At 43.6% G+C, this 16,158-nt stretch overlaps 1 protein-coding gene across 1 annotated transcript in view; it reads right to left on the bottom strand.

Moving 5' to 3' along the window:
• The window catches only part of lsm14ab (LSM14A mRNA processing body assembly factor b), a 101,237-nt gene extending 89,152 nt beyond the window's left edge, over positions 1-12,085 (bottom strand). Inside the window, exon 1 of the mRNA XM_078210528.1 lies at positions 11,766-12,085. Coding sequence (XP_078066654.1) covers positions 11,766-11,886 — 121 coding nt within the window. The 5' untranslated portion in view covers positions 11,887-12,085. The remainder of the gene's footprint in view (positions 1-11,765) is intronic.
• Between the last annotated feature and the right edge of the window lie 4,073 nt (positions 12,086-16,158).

The following is a 16,158-nucleotide window of genomic DNA, read 5'->3' as shown; positions in this document are numbered from 1 at the left end:
TCTTTAAGCAACATAGGAGCAAGAGTAGGCCATTTGGCCCAGTGAGCCTGCTCCACCATTCAATTCGATCATGCTTGATCATCAACTTCAATGCCACCTTTCCGTACTATCCCTATATCTCTTGATGTTAAGAATACAGAAATCTGTTCATTTCTGTCTTGAACGTGCTCAATGATTGAGCTTTCACAGCCCTCTGGGGTAGAGAATTCCAAAGATTCATCACCCTCAGTAAAGAAATCACCTCCTCATCTCAAGTCTTTAATGGCCTGCCCCTTATTCTGCGACTGTGTCCCCTGGTTCTAGACACACCAGCAGGGGACTGTCCACATCTACCCCGACAAGCCTTGGAAGAATTTTGTAAGTTTCAATGAGATTTCCTCTCATTCTTCAAAAGTGCAGCGAATACAGAGCATGTCTCATCGGACAATCCCGCCATCCCAGTCTGGTGAATCACCTCTGCATTCCCTCGATGGCAAGTATATTCTTCCTAAGAAACAGATCAAAACGGCACAAAATACACCAGGTGTATTTTGTATAGAGCCTCATCAAGGCTCTACAGAATTGCAGCAAAACAACTTGTCTGTACTTGTAACAAAGGTCAACAACTTTGCTTGTCTTTCTGCTGCTCCTGCATGCTAGCTTTCAGTGAGTCGTGAACAAGGATGCACATGTTCCTTTGGACATCTGCACTGCCGAACACCCCACCATTTAAGAAATACTCTGCCTGTTTTTTCTCCCAAAGTGGATAACTTCACACTTATTCAAATCATATTCCATCTGCCATTTTCTGGCCCATTCACTTCAATGTCCAAGTCCCCCTGAAGCCACCTTGCATCCTCCTCACTCAATTTATATTCCCTAATTTTTTTTTAATCAGAACATAACTTTACTGTACGTTTGCCTCTGGTGGTGGGAAAACATTGGGAGCCACTTTGCATTGTAAACTTCTAGTTAATTGCAAGTGGGAGGAGAAAGCGATAATCACACCGTACAACAAACAGATTCAAAGCTTAGTTTGGAGAAAGAGAGTAAAAGTAAGATAAAAGTTGCTTGTAAGCAGTTACCAGTGAATGAAAAAAAGGACAAAAGGCAATAATTTTTGCTTTAAGATCAAGTACAACATGCTGGAGCATCAACACCACAGGTGTAACCTATAAACAGATGAAATAAGTTATATGAAAAAAAAATCAACTTGTCTATGGCTCTGGTCAGATTACACCTAAAGTATGCTACTATTATGAGTTAAGCAGACACGAGCAAATATTAGGTGTTGGAACCAGTGCAGTGCTTTCTTGACCACCTTGTTCACACCACCTTCAGGGACTTGTGGACATGTACTCCAAGCTCTCACTTCCTCTACCTCTCTCAATATCCTCTCATTTACTGAGTATTCCCTGGCTCCGCCTGCCCTCCCAAATGCATTACCTCACACTTTTCCCGATTGAATTCCATTTACCACGAAGCTCTGAAGAAGGGTCATCTGGACTCGAGATGTTGGCTCTATTCTCTCCCCACAGATGCTGCCCAGACCTGCTGAGATTTTGCAGCATTTTCCGTTTTTGTTCCATTTACCACTTCTCTGTCCACTCAGCCAAACCATTGATATAATTATGGATTCGATAGCTATATAAAGGCAGGAAATGTAACGATGGAACTGTATAAAACACTGGTTAGGCCAGAGCTCGAGTTGTTTTCAGCTCCAGTCACCACGTGACAGAAAGGACAAAATTGTTCTGGAAAGAATGCAGAGGGGAATTACAAGAATGTTGTTAGGACTTGAAAATTGCAACTATGGGGAGAGATTGGTTACACTAGGGTTCCTTTCCTCAGAACAGAGGCAACTGGGGTGACCTAATTGAGGTGTGCAAAATTATGAGGGGGCCTCGACAGTGTCGACAGGAGAGACTTGCTTCCCCTAACTGAGGATCAATTACCAGGGGTTTGGTAGAAGGATTAGAGGTGACATGAAGAATAGCCTTTTCCCAGAGAGCGGTGGGTGTCTGAAATTCGCTGCCTAAGTTGGTGGCAGAGGCCGAAGCACACAATTCATTTAAAGGGTACCTGGATCTGCACCTGGGGTGCTGTAACCTGCAAGGTTGCAGACCAGGTGCTGGAAAGTGGAATTAAAATGAGTGACTAGTTTTTTCAGCCTGTCTAGACATGGGCTGAATTGCCACTTTCTGCACCATTACTTTCCTCTGGCTCTAACTCAAGATGTCTTCCATTAAAATTCTTCCTCCTTCCAGCAGAGTACTTTCCTCTCAACAGAACAGTAATTTCAGATCTCAGCATCTAGAATAACCCTTATAAACACTCGTGTGCCTGACCTCCTACTGTGTAGTGGCAACCATTCTGCAGTTTAAGCACTTAAAAGTTGCAAACCGCTTGAAGGATGATTTAATATTCCTTTAAGCCTCATCATAAAACACTATCGTCAATCATCAAAGGAATTCTTTTAATTACTCTACTTGTAGAGATGGGTAGCTGCTGGGTAGGACTATTGGATCTGAAGACGGTGCTAACTCAAATGACATGCCTCTTTTTAAATTTTTCGTAGGATGTGAGCAGAGCAATCATGGCCAGCATTTATTGCTCATCCCTCAATGCCTTTAAGATGGTGCTGAGCTGCCATCTTCAACCAATGCCATCCATGTGTTTGTAGGTACACCTACTGTGCTGTTAGAAATGGCATTCCAGGATTTTAACACAGTAAGAAGTTTAACAACACCAGGTTAAAGTCCAACAGGTTTATTTGGTAGCAAAAGCCTCCACATCATTCCAGGATTTTGACAGCATGACAATCAACAAATTGCAATATACTTCCAAATCAGGAACTTGCACATCAGGTTTCCACGTGACTGCTGCCATTGTTCTTCTAGAAGGTAATGCATTTGGAAGATGCTGTCAAAGGCACCTTGGCAAAATACTGCAATGCATCTTGTACAAAGGACACCTGCTGCCACTGTGTGTCAGTGATGCAGGGAGCAAATTTTTATGGTGGCAGATGTGTTGCAAATTAAGCTGGCTATTTTGTCCTGGATGCGTCAAGCTTCTTGAACGTTAGCGGAGTTGCACTCAACCAGGCAAGGAGAGTACTGCAGTACACTCCTGACCTGTGCCTTGTAGATTGTGAACAGGATTTGGAAAATACCTGAATTATTCACTGCAGCCTTCCAAACTTCTGATTTGTTCTTGTAGCAACAACATTTATATGACTGGTCCAGTTCAGTTTCTGGTCAGGGTGCTGATGGTGTGAGAAATCAGTGACAGTAATGTCACTGGATAGCAGGCATAATTAGGATCTCTCTTGTTGGAGATGTCATTACCTGGCACAACTGCCAGCTTACATGCCACTTAGCAGCCTGAATATTGACCAGGTTTTGCTGGGAAAACAGGTTAAAAGAAAGATAGCAGCAGACGTTTTTGGGGGAGACGGGGTGAGGCCCAGACTAATGCTCTGGCCACAAAAGTTCAAATCCACTACAGCACCTGGTGGATTTTAAATTCAATTAATACGTCTGGAAAAGCTCATCCAACGATGGCCACAAAACCTTTATCAGTTGTTGTAAAAACCCAACTGGTTCATGATTGTCCTTCAGGGAAGGAAATCGGCCATCCTGAACTGATCTGGGCTACAACGTAGTTGACTCTCAACAGCCCTCCAAAATGGTCTAGCAAGCCAAACCTGTTATATAAAACCACTATGAAATCTTGAAGAATAAAGCTGGATGGACATGGCATCAACTGAGGTACCAGAAATGACAGTGGAACCCCAGCCCAACCGACCCTGCCAAGTCCTCTTTACTAACATCTGGAGGCTTGTGCAAAAATTGGGAGAGCTCTCTCTCAGATAAGTCACGCAACAGGCTGACAGTTATCCTCTCAGAATCATACTTTACAGAAAATGTTCCAGACACCAGCATCCTGTCCCACCGGCAGAACAGACCCACTAAAGATGGTGGCACAGTGGTGCACAGTTGGGAAGTTGTCCTGGGAGTCCTCAACGTCAACTTTGGACCTCATCAAGTCTCATGGCATTAGGTCAAATGTGGCCACGGAAACCTCCTGCTGGTTACCACCTGCCTTCAAACCTGAGCTGATGAATCAGTACTTCTCCATATTGAACGGCAGTTGGAAGAAGCATGGAGTGTGACATGGGCACAGAATGCACTTCGGTTGGGGGACTTCAATGTCCATCACCAACAGTGGCTCATTAGCACCACCACTAACTGAGCTGATCAAGCCCTAAAGGACATAACTGCTAGACTGGGGCAGTTGCAGGTGGTGAAGGAACAAACACTTGGCCTCATCCTGTCCCACCTGACCATGAAAGTATTCGGAGTTACCCCTGTGCATTCCTTTGGCGGCGAAGTCCTGCCTTCATACTGAAGGTACCCCCATTGTGTTCTGTGGCACAACCACCATGCTAAATCATTGTGGAACATCAGCAGTGGAAGAAGAAATGTATACAATCACAATCTGCAACCTCATAGCCTTGCATACCCTCACTCTACCATTACCATCAGGCTGGTGGATCAACCCTGATTCAATGAAGGGTGCAAGAGGGCATGCCTCAAAGTGAGGTGTCAACCTGGTGAAACTGCAACACAGGATTACTTGGGATGCCAAACAGCGGAATCAGCATGCGATAGACAAAGCCAAGAAACCCCTTGACAAACCGATCAGAATTAAGCTCTGCAGTCCTGCCACATCCAGTCATGAATGGTGGCAGACAACTGAACAAACGGAGGAGGTGGCTCCAAAAATAGCCCCATCCTCAATAATGGGGAATTCCAGCACATCAGTGCAAAAATGCTGATTTGCAGCCATCTTTACTCAGAAGAGCGAGAGTGATCTGATAAACATACAAGATCCTGAGGAGTGTCAAAAGAATGGATGTACAAAGGATGTTTCCCCTTGTGGGAGAATCTAGAATTAAGAGTCACTGTTTTAAAAAGGATCATCCATTTAAGCGAGAGGTTAAGATAATTTTTTTCTCCCAGAGGGTTGAGAGTCTCTGGAACTCTCCTCCTCAAAAGGCAGAGGAAAGAACAAAGAACAATACAGCACAGGAACAGGCCCTTCGGCCCTCCAAGCCCGTGCCGCTCCCTGGTCCAAACTAGACCATTCTTTTGTATCCCTCCATTCCCACTCCGCTCATATGGCTGTCTAGATAAGTCTTAAATGTTCCCAGTGTGTCCACCTCCACCACCTTGCCTGGCAGCGCATTCCAGGCCCCCACCACCCTCTGTGTAAAATATGTCCTTCTGATATCTGTGTTAAACCTCCCCCCCTTCACCTTGAACCTATGACTCCTCGTGAACGTCACCACCGACCTGGGGAAAAGCTTCCCACCGTTCACCCTATCTATGCCTTTCATAATTTTATACACCTCTATTAAGTCTCCCCTCATCCTCCGTCTTTCCAGGGAGAACAACCCCAGTTTACCTAATCTCTCCTCATAACTAAGCCCCTCCATACCAGGTAACATCCTGGTAAACCTCCTCTGTACTCTCTCCAAAGCCTCCACGTCCTTCTGGTAGTGTGGCGACCAGAACTGGACGCAGTATTCCAGATGCAGCCGAACCAACGTTCTATATAACTGCAACATCAGACCCCAACTTTTATACTCTATGCCCCGTCCTATAAAGGCAGAGTCTTCACATATTTTTAAGGCAGAGCTAGATAGATTCTTGATAAGCAAGGGATTAAAGATGATATGGAGTTGGTAGGAACATAGAGTTGAGGTTACAATCAGATCAGTCATGATCTTACTGAATGACAGAACAGGGTCACGGGGCCTACTCCTGTTCCTAATTTAATGTATGTGAGCAATAACTGGATGATCCTCCTCGGCCTCTTCCCGAGGACTCCAGCATCACAGACTCCAATCTTCTGCCAAGTTGATTCATTCAATTTGAAGGTACTGAATACTGCAAAACTTGTGGACCCCAACAATATTTTGGCAGTAGTATTGAAGACTTGTGCTCCAGAACAAGTCACACCTCTATGCAAGCTGTTCCACTGCAGCTACCACACTGGCACCTGCTCAACAATGTGGAAAATTGCCTAAGTCACCCGCCAATTAGCACCCCACCAGTCGATATTCAAACGTCAACAAAGTGATGGAAAGTGTCGTCACCAGCACCATCAAGTGGCACTTGCTTAGCACTAACCTGCTCACTGACACTCAGTTTGGGTTCCACAAGGGTCACTCAGCTCCTGACCTCATCATGGAGCCCTAGCAAAACTGGAGGCAATGGGAACTGGGGAGAACTCTCCACTGGTTGGAGTCCAGCACAAAGGAAGATAGTTGTGATTGTTAAGAGGTCAGCAATCTCAGTCCCAGGACATCTCTGCAGGAGTTCCTCAGAGTTGTTGACTAAGCCCAATCATCTCATTAATGACCTTCCTTCCATCATAAAGATCAGAGGACCACTGCCTGCAGGTGATTACACAATGCTCAGCACCATTTACCGACTCCTCAGTTGCTCAAGTCGTCTGTGTCCTTTAACAGCAAGACCTGGACAATACTCAGACTTGCCACTTGCTGATAAGTGGCAAGTAACATTCGTAGCACACAGTTGCCAAGCAATGAGAACATCTCCAGCAAGAAAGAATCTAATCATCGCCCCTTGATTATCAATGGCATTACCATCACCAAATCTCACATGATCAACATTCTGGTGGTTACCTTGACCAGAAACTGAACTGGCCCAGCCATATAAATACTGTGGCTACAAGAACAAGTCAGAGGCCAGGAATCCTGCAGCAAGTTGCTCACCTCCTTACTCCCCCAAAGTCTGTCCACCAACTACAAGCCACAAGGAGTGTAACAGAATACTCTCCACTTGCATGGATGAACGCTCCAACCACATTCAGGCTTGATATCATCCAGGACAAAGCAGCCTACTTGTTTGGCACCCAATCTAGCACAATAAATATTTAGTCTCCCACTGTTGATGCAGTGGCAGCAGTGTGTGCCATCTCCAAGATGCACGGCAGCAACTGACCAACGTTCCTCGGCAGCACCCTCCAAACTCACGATCACTACCACCGAGAAGGACAAGAATCTAAGACACATGGGAACACCAATACCTGCAAGTTCCCTTCCACGCCACTCACTATCCTGACTTGGAACAGATTCCTGGTCAGCCATGTGAACTTTGGAACCTCTACCCTCACTATCCATATACCTGGCTACAACATGCATGTAAAAGTGCATGTTGCCACAGTCACTCAAAAGTCTTGGTGGCAGGGGGCCAGTTGGTTGGAAGGATCAGACTGGTTTTAGTTTGGTTCGTAGTCCAGCTGGGCTGGACCTGCTTCACCGGTGCTTGGGATCAGACCTGCCTTTGGGCAGAGAACAAAAAGACGCAGCAAGACATTTAGAACATGATAAAACCATGCTGACTCGGCTTGATTTTACAAAAGAGGCGGCATAATGTTACGGTAGTTAGCACTGCTGCCTCACAGCACCTGGGACCCAGGTTTGATTCTGGCCTCAGGTGACTGTGCAGAGTCTGCACATTCTCCCTGTGTCTGCGTGGGTTTCCTTCAGGTGCAGCCAGCATAATTAAGGATCCCACGCACCCTGGACATTCTCTCTTCCACCTTCTTCCATTGGGAAAAAGATACAGAAGTCTGAGGTCACGTACCAACCGATTCAAGAACAGCTTCTTTCCTGCTGCTGTCAGACTTTTGAATGGACTTACCTTGCATTAAGTTGATCTTTTCTACACCCTAGCTATGACTGTAACACTACATTCTGCACTCTCTCCTTTCCTTCTCTATGTAAGGTATGCCTTGTCTGTATAGCGCGCAAGAAACAATACTTTTCACTGTATGTTAACACATGTGACAATAATAAATCAAAATCAATAAATACCAGAAAGATGACTTACCCCATATCAGAATTTTCGCAGCAAATGCTCAGTATATAGGTTAAGTGGCTGCTCAATACTCAAAAAAAGACACACAGGGAAAAGAAAATACTTGATCTCAGCCAAGGTCACCTGAGCAAAGGTAGGGAGTTTCCTTTTGCTTTCCCAGCCTCAAAAACAAGGTATCAAAAACTTATCCCTTCATACCAGCACTCGAAGTCCAAGGACTTAATAAATTATACATTAATCACAAATTAAATAGGAAGTTGTCACAAACTATCAGTGAATTAATGGGCTATTTTTAATCCAGCAATTGTGAATAAGTTTTCAAAACGGAGTTTACCAGGAACCTTTGCAAGAGGCCTGAAGTTCAGACCTGTCTGTTTACATATGGTCATACTGCGTGCACATAGTCAAGATGTGTTCAATAACTAAAATCTGGTGAGGACAGCACTATTTACCGCTGGGGTAGCTGACACTATCTTTCAGACTCTGGGTAAAAGATCACCCCAAAAGTGTGCTGGCCTTCATAGTAAGAGGATTTGAGTATAGGGATATTTTGCTGCAATTGTATAGGGCGCTGGTGAGGCCACATCTGGAGTATTGTGTGCAGCTTTGGTGTCCTTATATGAGGAAGGATGTCCTTCCATGGAAGGAGTACAGCAAAGGTTTACCAGGCTGATTCCTGGGATGGCAGGTCTGTCATATGAGGAGAGACTAGTGGCATAGTGGACAATGAAGAAAGTTATCTCCGACTGCAACGGGATCTTGATCAATTGGGCCAGTGGGCTGACAGGCAGAGATGATGCATTTTGGTAGATTGAACCAGGGCAGGACTTAGTTAATGGTAGGGCGTTGGGGAGAGTTACAGAACAAAGAGATCTCGGGATACATGTTCATAGCTCCTTGAAAGTGAAGTCACAGGTGGACAGAGTGGTGAAGGCGGCATTCGGCATGCTTGGTTTCATCGGTCAGAACACTGAATACAGGAGTTGGGACGTCTTGTTGAAGTTGTACAAGACATTGGTAAGGCCACACTTGGAATACTGTGTGTAGTTCTGGTCACCCTATTATAGAAGGATATTATTAAACTAGAAAGAGTGCAGAAAAGATTTACTCGGATGCTAACGGGACTTGATGGTTTGGGTTATAATGAGAGGCTGGATAGACTGGGATTTTTTTCTCTGGAGCATAGGAGGCTGAGGGGTGATCTTATAGAGGTCTATAAAATAATGAGGGGCACAGATCAGATAGTCAATATCTTTTCCCAAAAGTAGGGGAGTCTAAAACTAGAGGGCATAGGTTTAAGGTGAGAGGGGAGATACACAAAAGTGTCCAGCGGCGCAATTTTTACAGAGGGTGGTGAATGTCTGGAACAAGCTGCCAGAAGTAGTAGTAGAGGCGGGTACAATGTTGTCTTTTAAAAAGCATTTAGACAGTTACATGGATAAGATGGGTACAGAGGGATATTTGCCAAATGCGGGCAATTGGGATTAGTTTAGGGGTTTAAAAAAAGGGTGGCATGGACAAGTTGGGCCGAAGGGCCTGATTCCATGCTGTAAACCTCTATGACTAAGGCAGTTAGGATTATATTCACTGGAGTTTAGAAGAGTGAGAGGGGATCTCATAGAAACTTATAGAATTCTAACAGGGTAGATTCAGAAAGAATGTTCCCAATGGTGGGGGAGTCCAAGACTAGTTGTCATAGTTTGAGGATAAGGGTAAACATTTTAGAACTGAGGTGAGGAGAAATTTCTTCACCCAGAGGTGGTGAATGTGCGGAATTCACTACCAGAGAATGTAGTTGAGGCCAAAACCTTGTCTGATTTCAAGGAGAAATTAGATATGGCTAAAGGGATCAAGGGATTGGTGGGGCAGGGGGGTGCGCAGGATATTGAATTCAATGACCAGCCATGATCAAAATGAATGGCGTAGCAGGCTCGAAGGGCTGAATGGCCTACTTCTGCTTCTAGTTTCTATGATATTAGCAAGTCCAGACAAAAAGGCATCCATGGGTGGTGAGTTGATTTAACATTATGATGATTTGATTATCACATGTATCAGTATATTGTGAAATGTAGTTCCTTGTGTGCTATACAGACAAAGCATACCGTTCATAGGGAAGGAAAGGAGAGGTTGTAGAACATATTACAGTTTAAAAGCATATAACAAGAATAAAAGATAGAATGAGAGTGTGTGCTGGGGGCAGCTCAACTGGAGACATTTCTGCACACCTGACTTTAAGGCAGCTTTCAATAGGATGCAGAAAAGATTTATGATAATAAAATCCCTCATTACTAGAAACAGTTAGGACAATAGATTCCTGAAGCTATGGTGATTCTCCCTTTAGAGAAAAAAAAGGTTAAGAAGAGACTTGACAGAGGTGTTCAAAGTCATGACACATCTATACAGTATAGAGAGAGAGAAAATGCTCCTATTGGTGGAAGGCACAAGAGTTAAGGCGATTGGCAAAAAAACCAACAGTGACAGAAGGACCTTGCTTTTTCTAGAAACTCAGCAAGTAGCTCTGATCGGGAATGCACTTCCAGAAAGGATGGTGGAAGCAGTTTCAATCATGGTTTTCAAAGGGAAATTAGACAAGCATCTAGAGACAAAATCTGCAAGGAATGGACAGGAAAGTGGGACTAGCTAAATTGCCCTTGCAGAGAGCCAGCACAGATTCGATGGACAGAATTTCATCCTTCTGAGTGTCTATGGCTCATATATGAAATAGATAGTCACCAGTTCCCATCTTCAAAAGACCCAAAGTTAGGTATTGAAAGAAAGGTTTTCTTGGAGAGTACAGACTATCTGCAACTGTTTATGAAAACAAAAATCTTACCATTTTGTAAGGGTCCCAATGTGAAAACTCATTCTAGCTTCCCTGGTTAGTATATCGAAAGACCATCACTATTAAACTAAATCCTCTCAACATAAAAGACAGATGGCAGATGTCTATTTAACCCAAGTGATCAAATAGTGTACTAATTGCATTCAAACTAAAATACTGCTCAAGAAACTGCCTTCACAATCCAACATCTGCACAGATTAAGTTAAAATGCAACAGTTTGAGGTATTACTCTTCGTAAGAAAACAAGGAGCAAGTGGAGAAAAGAGAGACTTGCCAATGAGACAAAAATAACTTGAGGCAAAAAAAACCTTTCTACATGTAGAACTTCAAAGTAGTCTGGAGCTCACAAACCCCAAATAGCACCTGGGACATTGCGATATCACTAGATAAATGCAAGGGACTGTAAACTAACACTTCGGAACTTTATGCACAGAAATCTCCACATACAATTTTGGTTTGAAATGATGCCTGCAGTGTTTATAATTGCAAAAAATGAAATAAGGGATGACTACCAGAAAGTAGGGACCCCTTGGGGCAATGAACTGCAGATAGTAACCGTGCAGTTGATTTTAGTAACAAATCGGATAGTTCAGAAACCATTAATTTTAAAGCTGAGGGGTTATATGAAGAGTAAAGCGGATTTTTTTGGATTTGTGGTGATGTGGATAGCAGGTTGTCTCTAAAGCCACCCAACCCCCACCCAACTTCTTTATCGTGTCCAATCAGAACGCCCACTTTGTTTTTATTTTTTTTTAGAAAAAATTCAGATTTGCTCCAAATAAAATAAAGAAAACAATTAAATTAAAAACCAGACTGAAATATAATGGAATACACGGGAGCACAGAGCTGTTGTTGACAAACCCCGCCATTTTAATTCGTTTTTAAATAAACTACCCGGGATTGAAATAACAGAATTAGCCTTTCTGCGACAAAAAATATCGAAATGTGAGGGATGATTGTAAAATAGGATTTATTGGGATAAGGCAGGGTGGTGTTGCTCGGCCCGGCGCCTCCCGCTCTGCGCCATTTACCTTTGGCTAAAGCGACGGTGGAGTTCTCGGTGTCGATGGTGTACAAAATCCCTTCATATCGGATCTCTGCCTTGGAGATAAGGCTGATTTTACTGCCGATGTAAGGAGTACCGCCGCTCATGATACTGGCCGTACGGTGCCCAGCACTCTATCAGCAAGCTGAGGCAGCGGATGGATGCGGATTATGTGGGCGCCTCTCCCGTCCCGCTGCGGCCTCTCTCTCTCTCTCTCTCTTCCCCCTGCTCCGTGACGTTGGCTCAGGCAGCAGCTAACATGGCTGCCTTCATATTCCAATGAGCAGGCCCTTCCCCCACTCACAGCCTTCCCCCTCTCTCCACAACACTAGCGTCACTCTGTAAAATAATAAAAACACATCGAGAATCTGGGAAAGTCCCACCTCAGAACTCTCCAACATCAACTCAGAAACATTGAATCAAGAAATCTGATGTTTGCCTGTGAAGACTGGATAAACATTGGTGCAAAGTTGGTTTTACGATTAAACTTGGGGAATTGTCCTTTTGTCTCCACATGATTTTATTTTTAACTTTTTCCCCCAAGAAACTTCACAAACCTTGTTTTTTTTCCGTTAAAACCATCATTTATTGCTAACACATTTGAAAATTTCCATTAGGGTCTGATCAACAATACTTGAATTTTTGCTTAACTAAAAGTTGCCTCAGTAAAGAGGCTGGATAAGGCTTCCCGCCAGAATTTTAGACAGTTCAGCCTTTACACTTAAAGTACACATAAATTCAGAAAACGGCCTTAAGTGAGATTGAGCACAAAATCTGGGCTGACACTTCAGTGGAGTATTGAGGGAGTGCTGCACTGTTGGAGGTGCCATTTTTCAGATGAAACATTTAACAAAGGCCTTACCTGCCTTCTCAACTGGGTGTAAAAGTTTCCTGACCAACATCTATCCCACAATTTACCTGCACTGTAGGGATTCTATGATTCAAGAATCATTGAATCTACGGCACGGAGACAGGCCCTTCGGCCCAAACTGGTCCATGCCCATCTAAGCTAACCCCATTTACCTGCATTTGGCCCATATCCCTCTAAACCTTTCCTATGTATGTATCTGTTCAAATGCCTTTTAAATGTTGTCAATGTCCCTGCCTCAACTACTTCCTCCAGCAGCTCATTCCACATACGTACCACCCTCTATGTAAAAAGTTGCTCTTCAGGTTCCCATTAATTATTTCCCCTTTTAACTTAAACTTATGCCCTCGAGTTCTTGATTCCCAACCCTGGGAAAAACACTGAGAGCATTCACCCTATCCACACCTCTCACGATCTTATACACCTCGAAAAGATCATCCCTCAGTCCCCTATGCTTTTTTGTCCTAGCCTGTCCAACCTCTCCCTATAACTCAGTCCCTTGAGTCCTGCCAACATCCTTGTAATTCTCTTCTGCTGTCTCTCCAGTTTAATAACTTCTTTCCTATAGCAAGGCGACCAAAACTGAACACAACACTTCAGGTGCAACCTCACCAACGTCCTGCACAACTGCAACATAACTTCCCAACTTCTATACCCAATGCCCTGACTGATGAAGGCTAGCATGCCAAATGCCTTCTTCACTGCCCTATCTACCTGTGATTCCACCTTTAGAGCACCGTGCACCTGAACTCCAAGGTCCCACTGTTCCAGGATACTCCCTAAGGTCATAACATTTACCATGAAAGTCTTACCTCAATTTGACTTTCCAAAATGCAACACCTATCTGTATTGAACTCCATTTGCCATTTCTCGGCCCTCTTTCCCAGCTGATCAAGATCCTGCTGCAATTTTTGATAACCTTCCTCATTGTCTATAATACCACCTATTTTAGTGTCATCTGCAAACTTACTGATCATGCCTTGTACATTCTCATCCAAATCATTGATATAGATTACAAACAGCAATGGGCCCAGCACTGACCCCTGAGGCACACCACTAATCACAGGCCTCCAGTCTGACAAGCATCCTTCCACCATTACCCTCTGCTTCCTACCATCAAGTCAACTGTATATCCAATTTGCCAGCTCTCCCTGGATTCCATGTGATCTAACTTTCCAGAGCAGCCTACCATGTGGAACTTTTTCAAAGGCCTTACTGAAATCCATATAGACTACTGGATAAAAGCAAATTACTGCGGATGCTGGAATCTGAAACCAAAAGAGAAAATGCTGGAAAATCTCAGCAGGTAACAAGAGAAAAGAGGTGACGCTTCGAGTCCAGATGACCCTTTGTCAAAGCTGGACTCTGCCCTTATCAACCTTCCTGGTCACTTCATCAAAGATACTCCAACAAATTTGTAAGGCATGATCTCCCATGCACAAAGCCTTGCTGACTACTCCCAATCAAACCCTGTCTTTCCAAATGCCTGTATATCTTACCCTCCAGAATCCTCTCTAGTAATTTACCCACCACAGATGTTAGGCTTACTGGTCTATAATTTCCTGATTTTTCTTTGCAGCCCTTCTTAAATCAGGGCACACCATTTGCTCCCTTCCAATCTTCTGGTACCTCATCCGTGGCTAACGATGAGGCAAACATCTCAACCAGGGCTCCCGCAAATTCTTCTCTAGCCTCATGCAGTGTTCCTGGATATACCTGGTCAGGGCCAGATTTATCCACCCTAATACATTTTAAAGGTCCATCACCTCCTCTACTGTAATGCAAACTGTCCCCAATATATCGCCACTGACTTTCCCAGGTTCCCAAGTCTGCATGTCTTTCTCCACGGTAAACACAGAAGAGGAATATTAATTGAGAACTTTGCCCATCTCCTGTGGTTCCACTTTGGTCCTTGAGGGGACCTATTCTCTCTCTAGTTGTTCTTTTTCCTTTAATATTCTTAAAGAATCCTTTTGGACTCACCTTAATATTCTCAGCCAAAGCTACCTCATGCCCCCTTTTTGCCCTCCTAATTTCCTTCTTGAGTATACTCCTGTATCCCCAGTACACTTCCAGGAAATCACTTGATTCCAGCTGCTTGTACCTGAGCCATGCTTCCTTCTTTTTCTCGGCCAAACCTCTAAGACCAATTGATGACCCAATTATTATATCATGGCTATTTGTGGGATCTTGCTATACAAAAGCTGGCTGACACACTTCCCCATATTACCCCAGTGATTACATTTAAAAAGTTGGTTGCAAAGCTTGGTAGGACATCTTAACATATTGGAATGTGCTGCAGAAATCCAAGTTTTCTTTTAACCACACCAAGAAGGAGATGATTCTAATGCCATTTTCCTATTGCAACTGATAGCAAAAAGAAATGAGGGATCGGGAGTGGGGGGGAGGAAGAAATCACAATCATTTTGTTTAAATGAACTCTTTAGTCATTAATGCTGATTTTGACGAGGCTGCAAAGAGGTGCAGTAAATTACATTTTGATCAGTCTTCATCAAAGTTCCCCTCCATAGTCTAATATCCCCAAACCTGAAAGATCCAAATTCCCTCCATAGTCTAATATCCCCAAACCTGAAAGATCCAAATTCCCTCCATAGTCTAATATCCCCAAACCTGAAAGATCCAAATTCCCTCCATAGTCTAATATCCCCAAACCTGAAAGATCCAAATTCCCTCAACCACACTTTTTCATAAGAGTGCCATCCCAAATCATTAATGTTGACAACCTTTCAGGATCATCCTGGAGTTTCTGGGCATTAAATTCTTGACATTACTGTGAGCAGCCAGGTAGAGAAATCAAAGGAAAATTTAAAATAATGTGTGGTATTTATTCAATTTTATTTTGAACACTTGAATTTATTATTTGTATAAGCATTGACGATGAGAAAAAATGATGCTGGATGAATGGGTAAAGAATCATCCAATTGGATGACAAAGAATTTGTTGTCTTCTTTTTCATGTCGCTGGCTGGGCCAGCATTTGTCTTTAACTGCCCTTGAACTGAGTGTCTCACTCAGCCACTTCAGAGGACTGTTAAAAGCTGTGGGTCTGGAGTCAAATGGAGTCAGATCAGCAGACTTCCTCCAGGACATTAGTGAACCTAATGGGTTTTTATGACCATCAATGACAGTTTCATGATCAGCATTACTGAAACTAGCTTTCAATTCCAGGTGTTATTAAATGAATTAAAATTTCAGCGGCTGCCATGGTGGGATTTGTACCAATGTCCCAAGAAGATTAATTAGCTGGAGCCTCTGGATTACTAGTCCAGTGACATTACCACTATGCCATCGACTCCCTTAAATTTGATTTGTCATTTGCTGTAGGAAGGTGACTGCTGTATAGACAGATGACAGATGACCCCCTACTGTACTCCTTATACACGTATAACTGTGCGGCCAAATGCCCCTCCAACTCAATTTTCAAGTTTGCTGATGACATCACCATAGTGGGTCGGATCTCAAACAATGACGAGACAGAGTACAGGAATGAG

Source organism: Mustelus asterias, chromosome 4, assembly GCF_964213995.1.
Source record: "Mustelus asterias chromosome 4, sMusAst1.hap1.1, whole genome shotgun sequence".
Lineage (NCBI taxonomy): Eukaryota > Metazoa > Chordata > Chondrichthyes > Carcharhiniformes > Triakidae > Mustelus > Mustelus asterias.
Note: the sequence above shows the minus strand (reverse complement) of the source record. Positions and strands in the feature narration are given on the sequence as shown.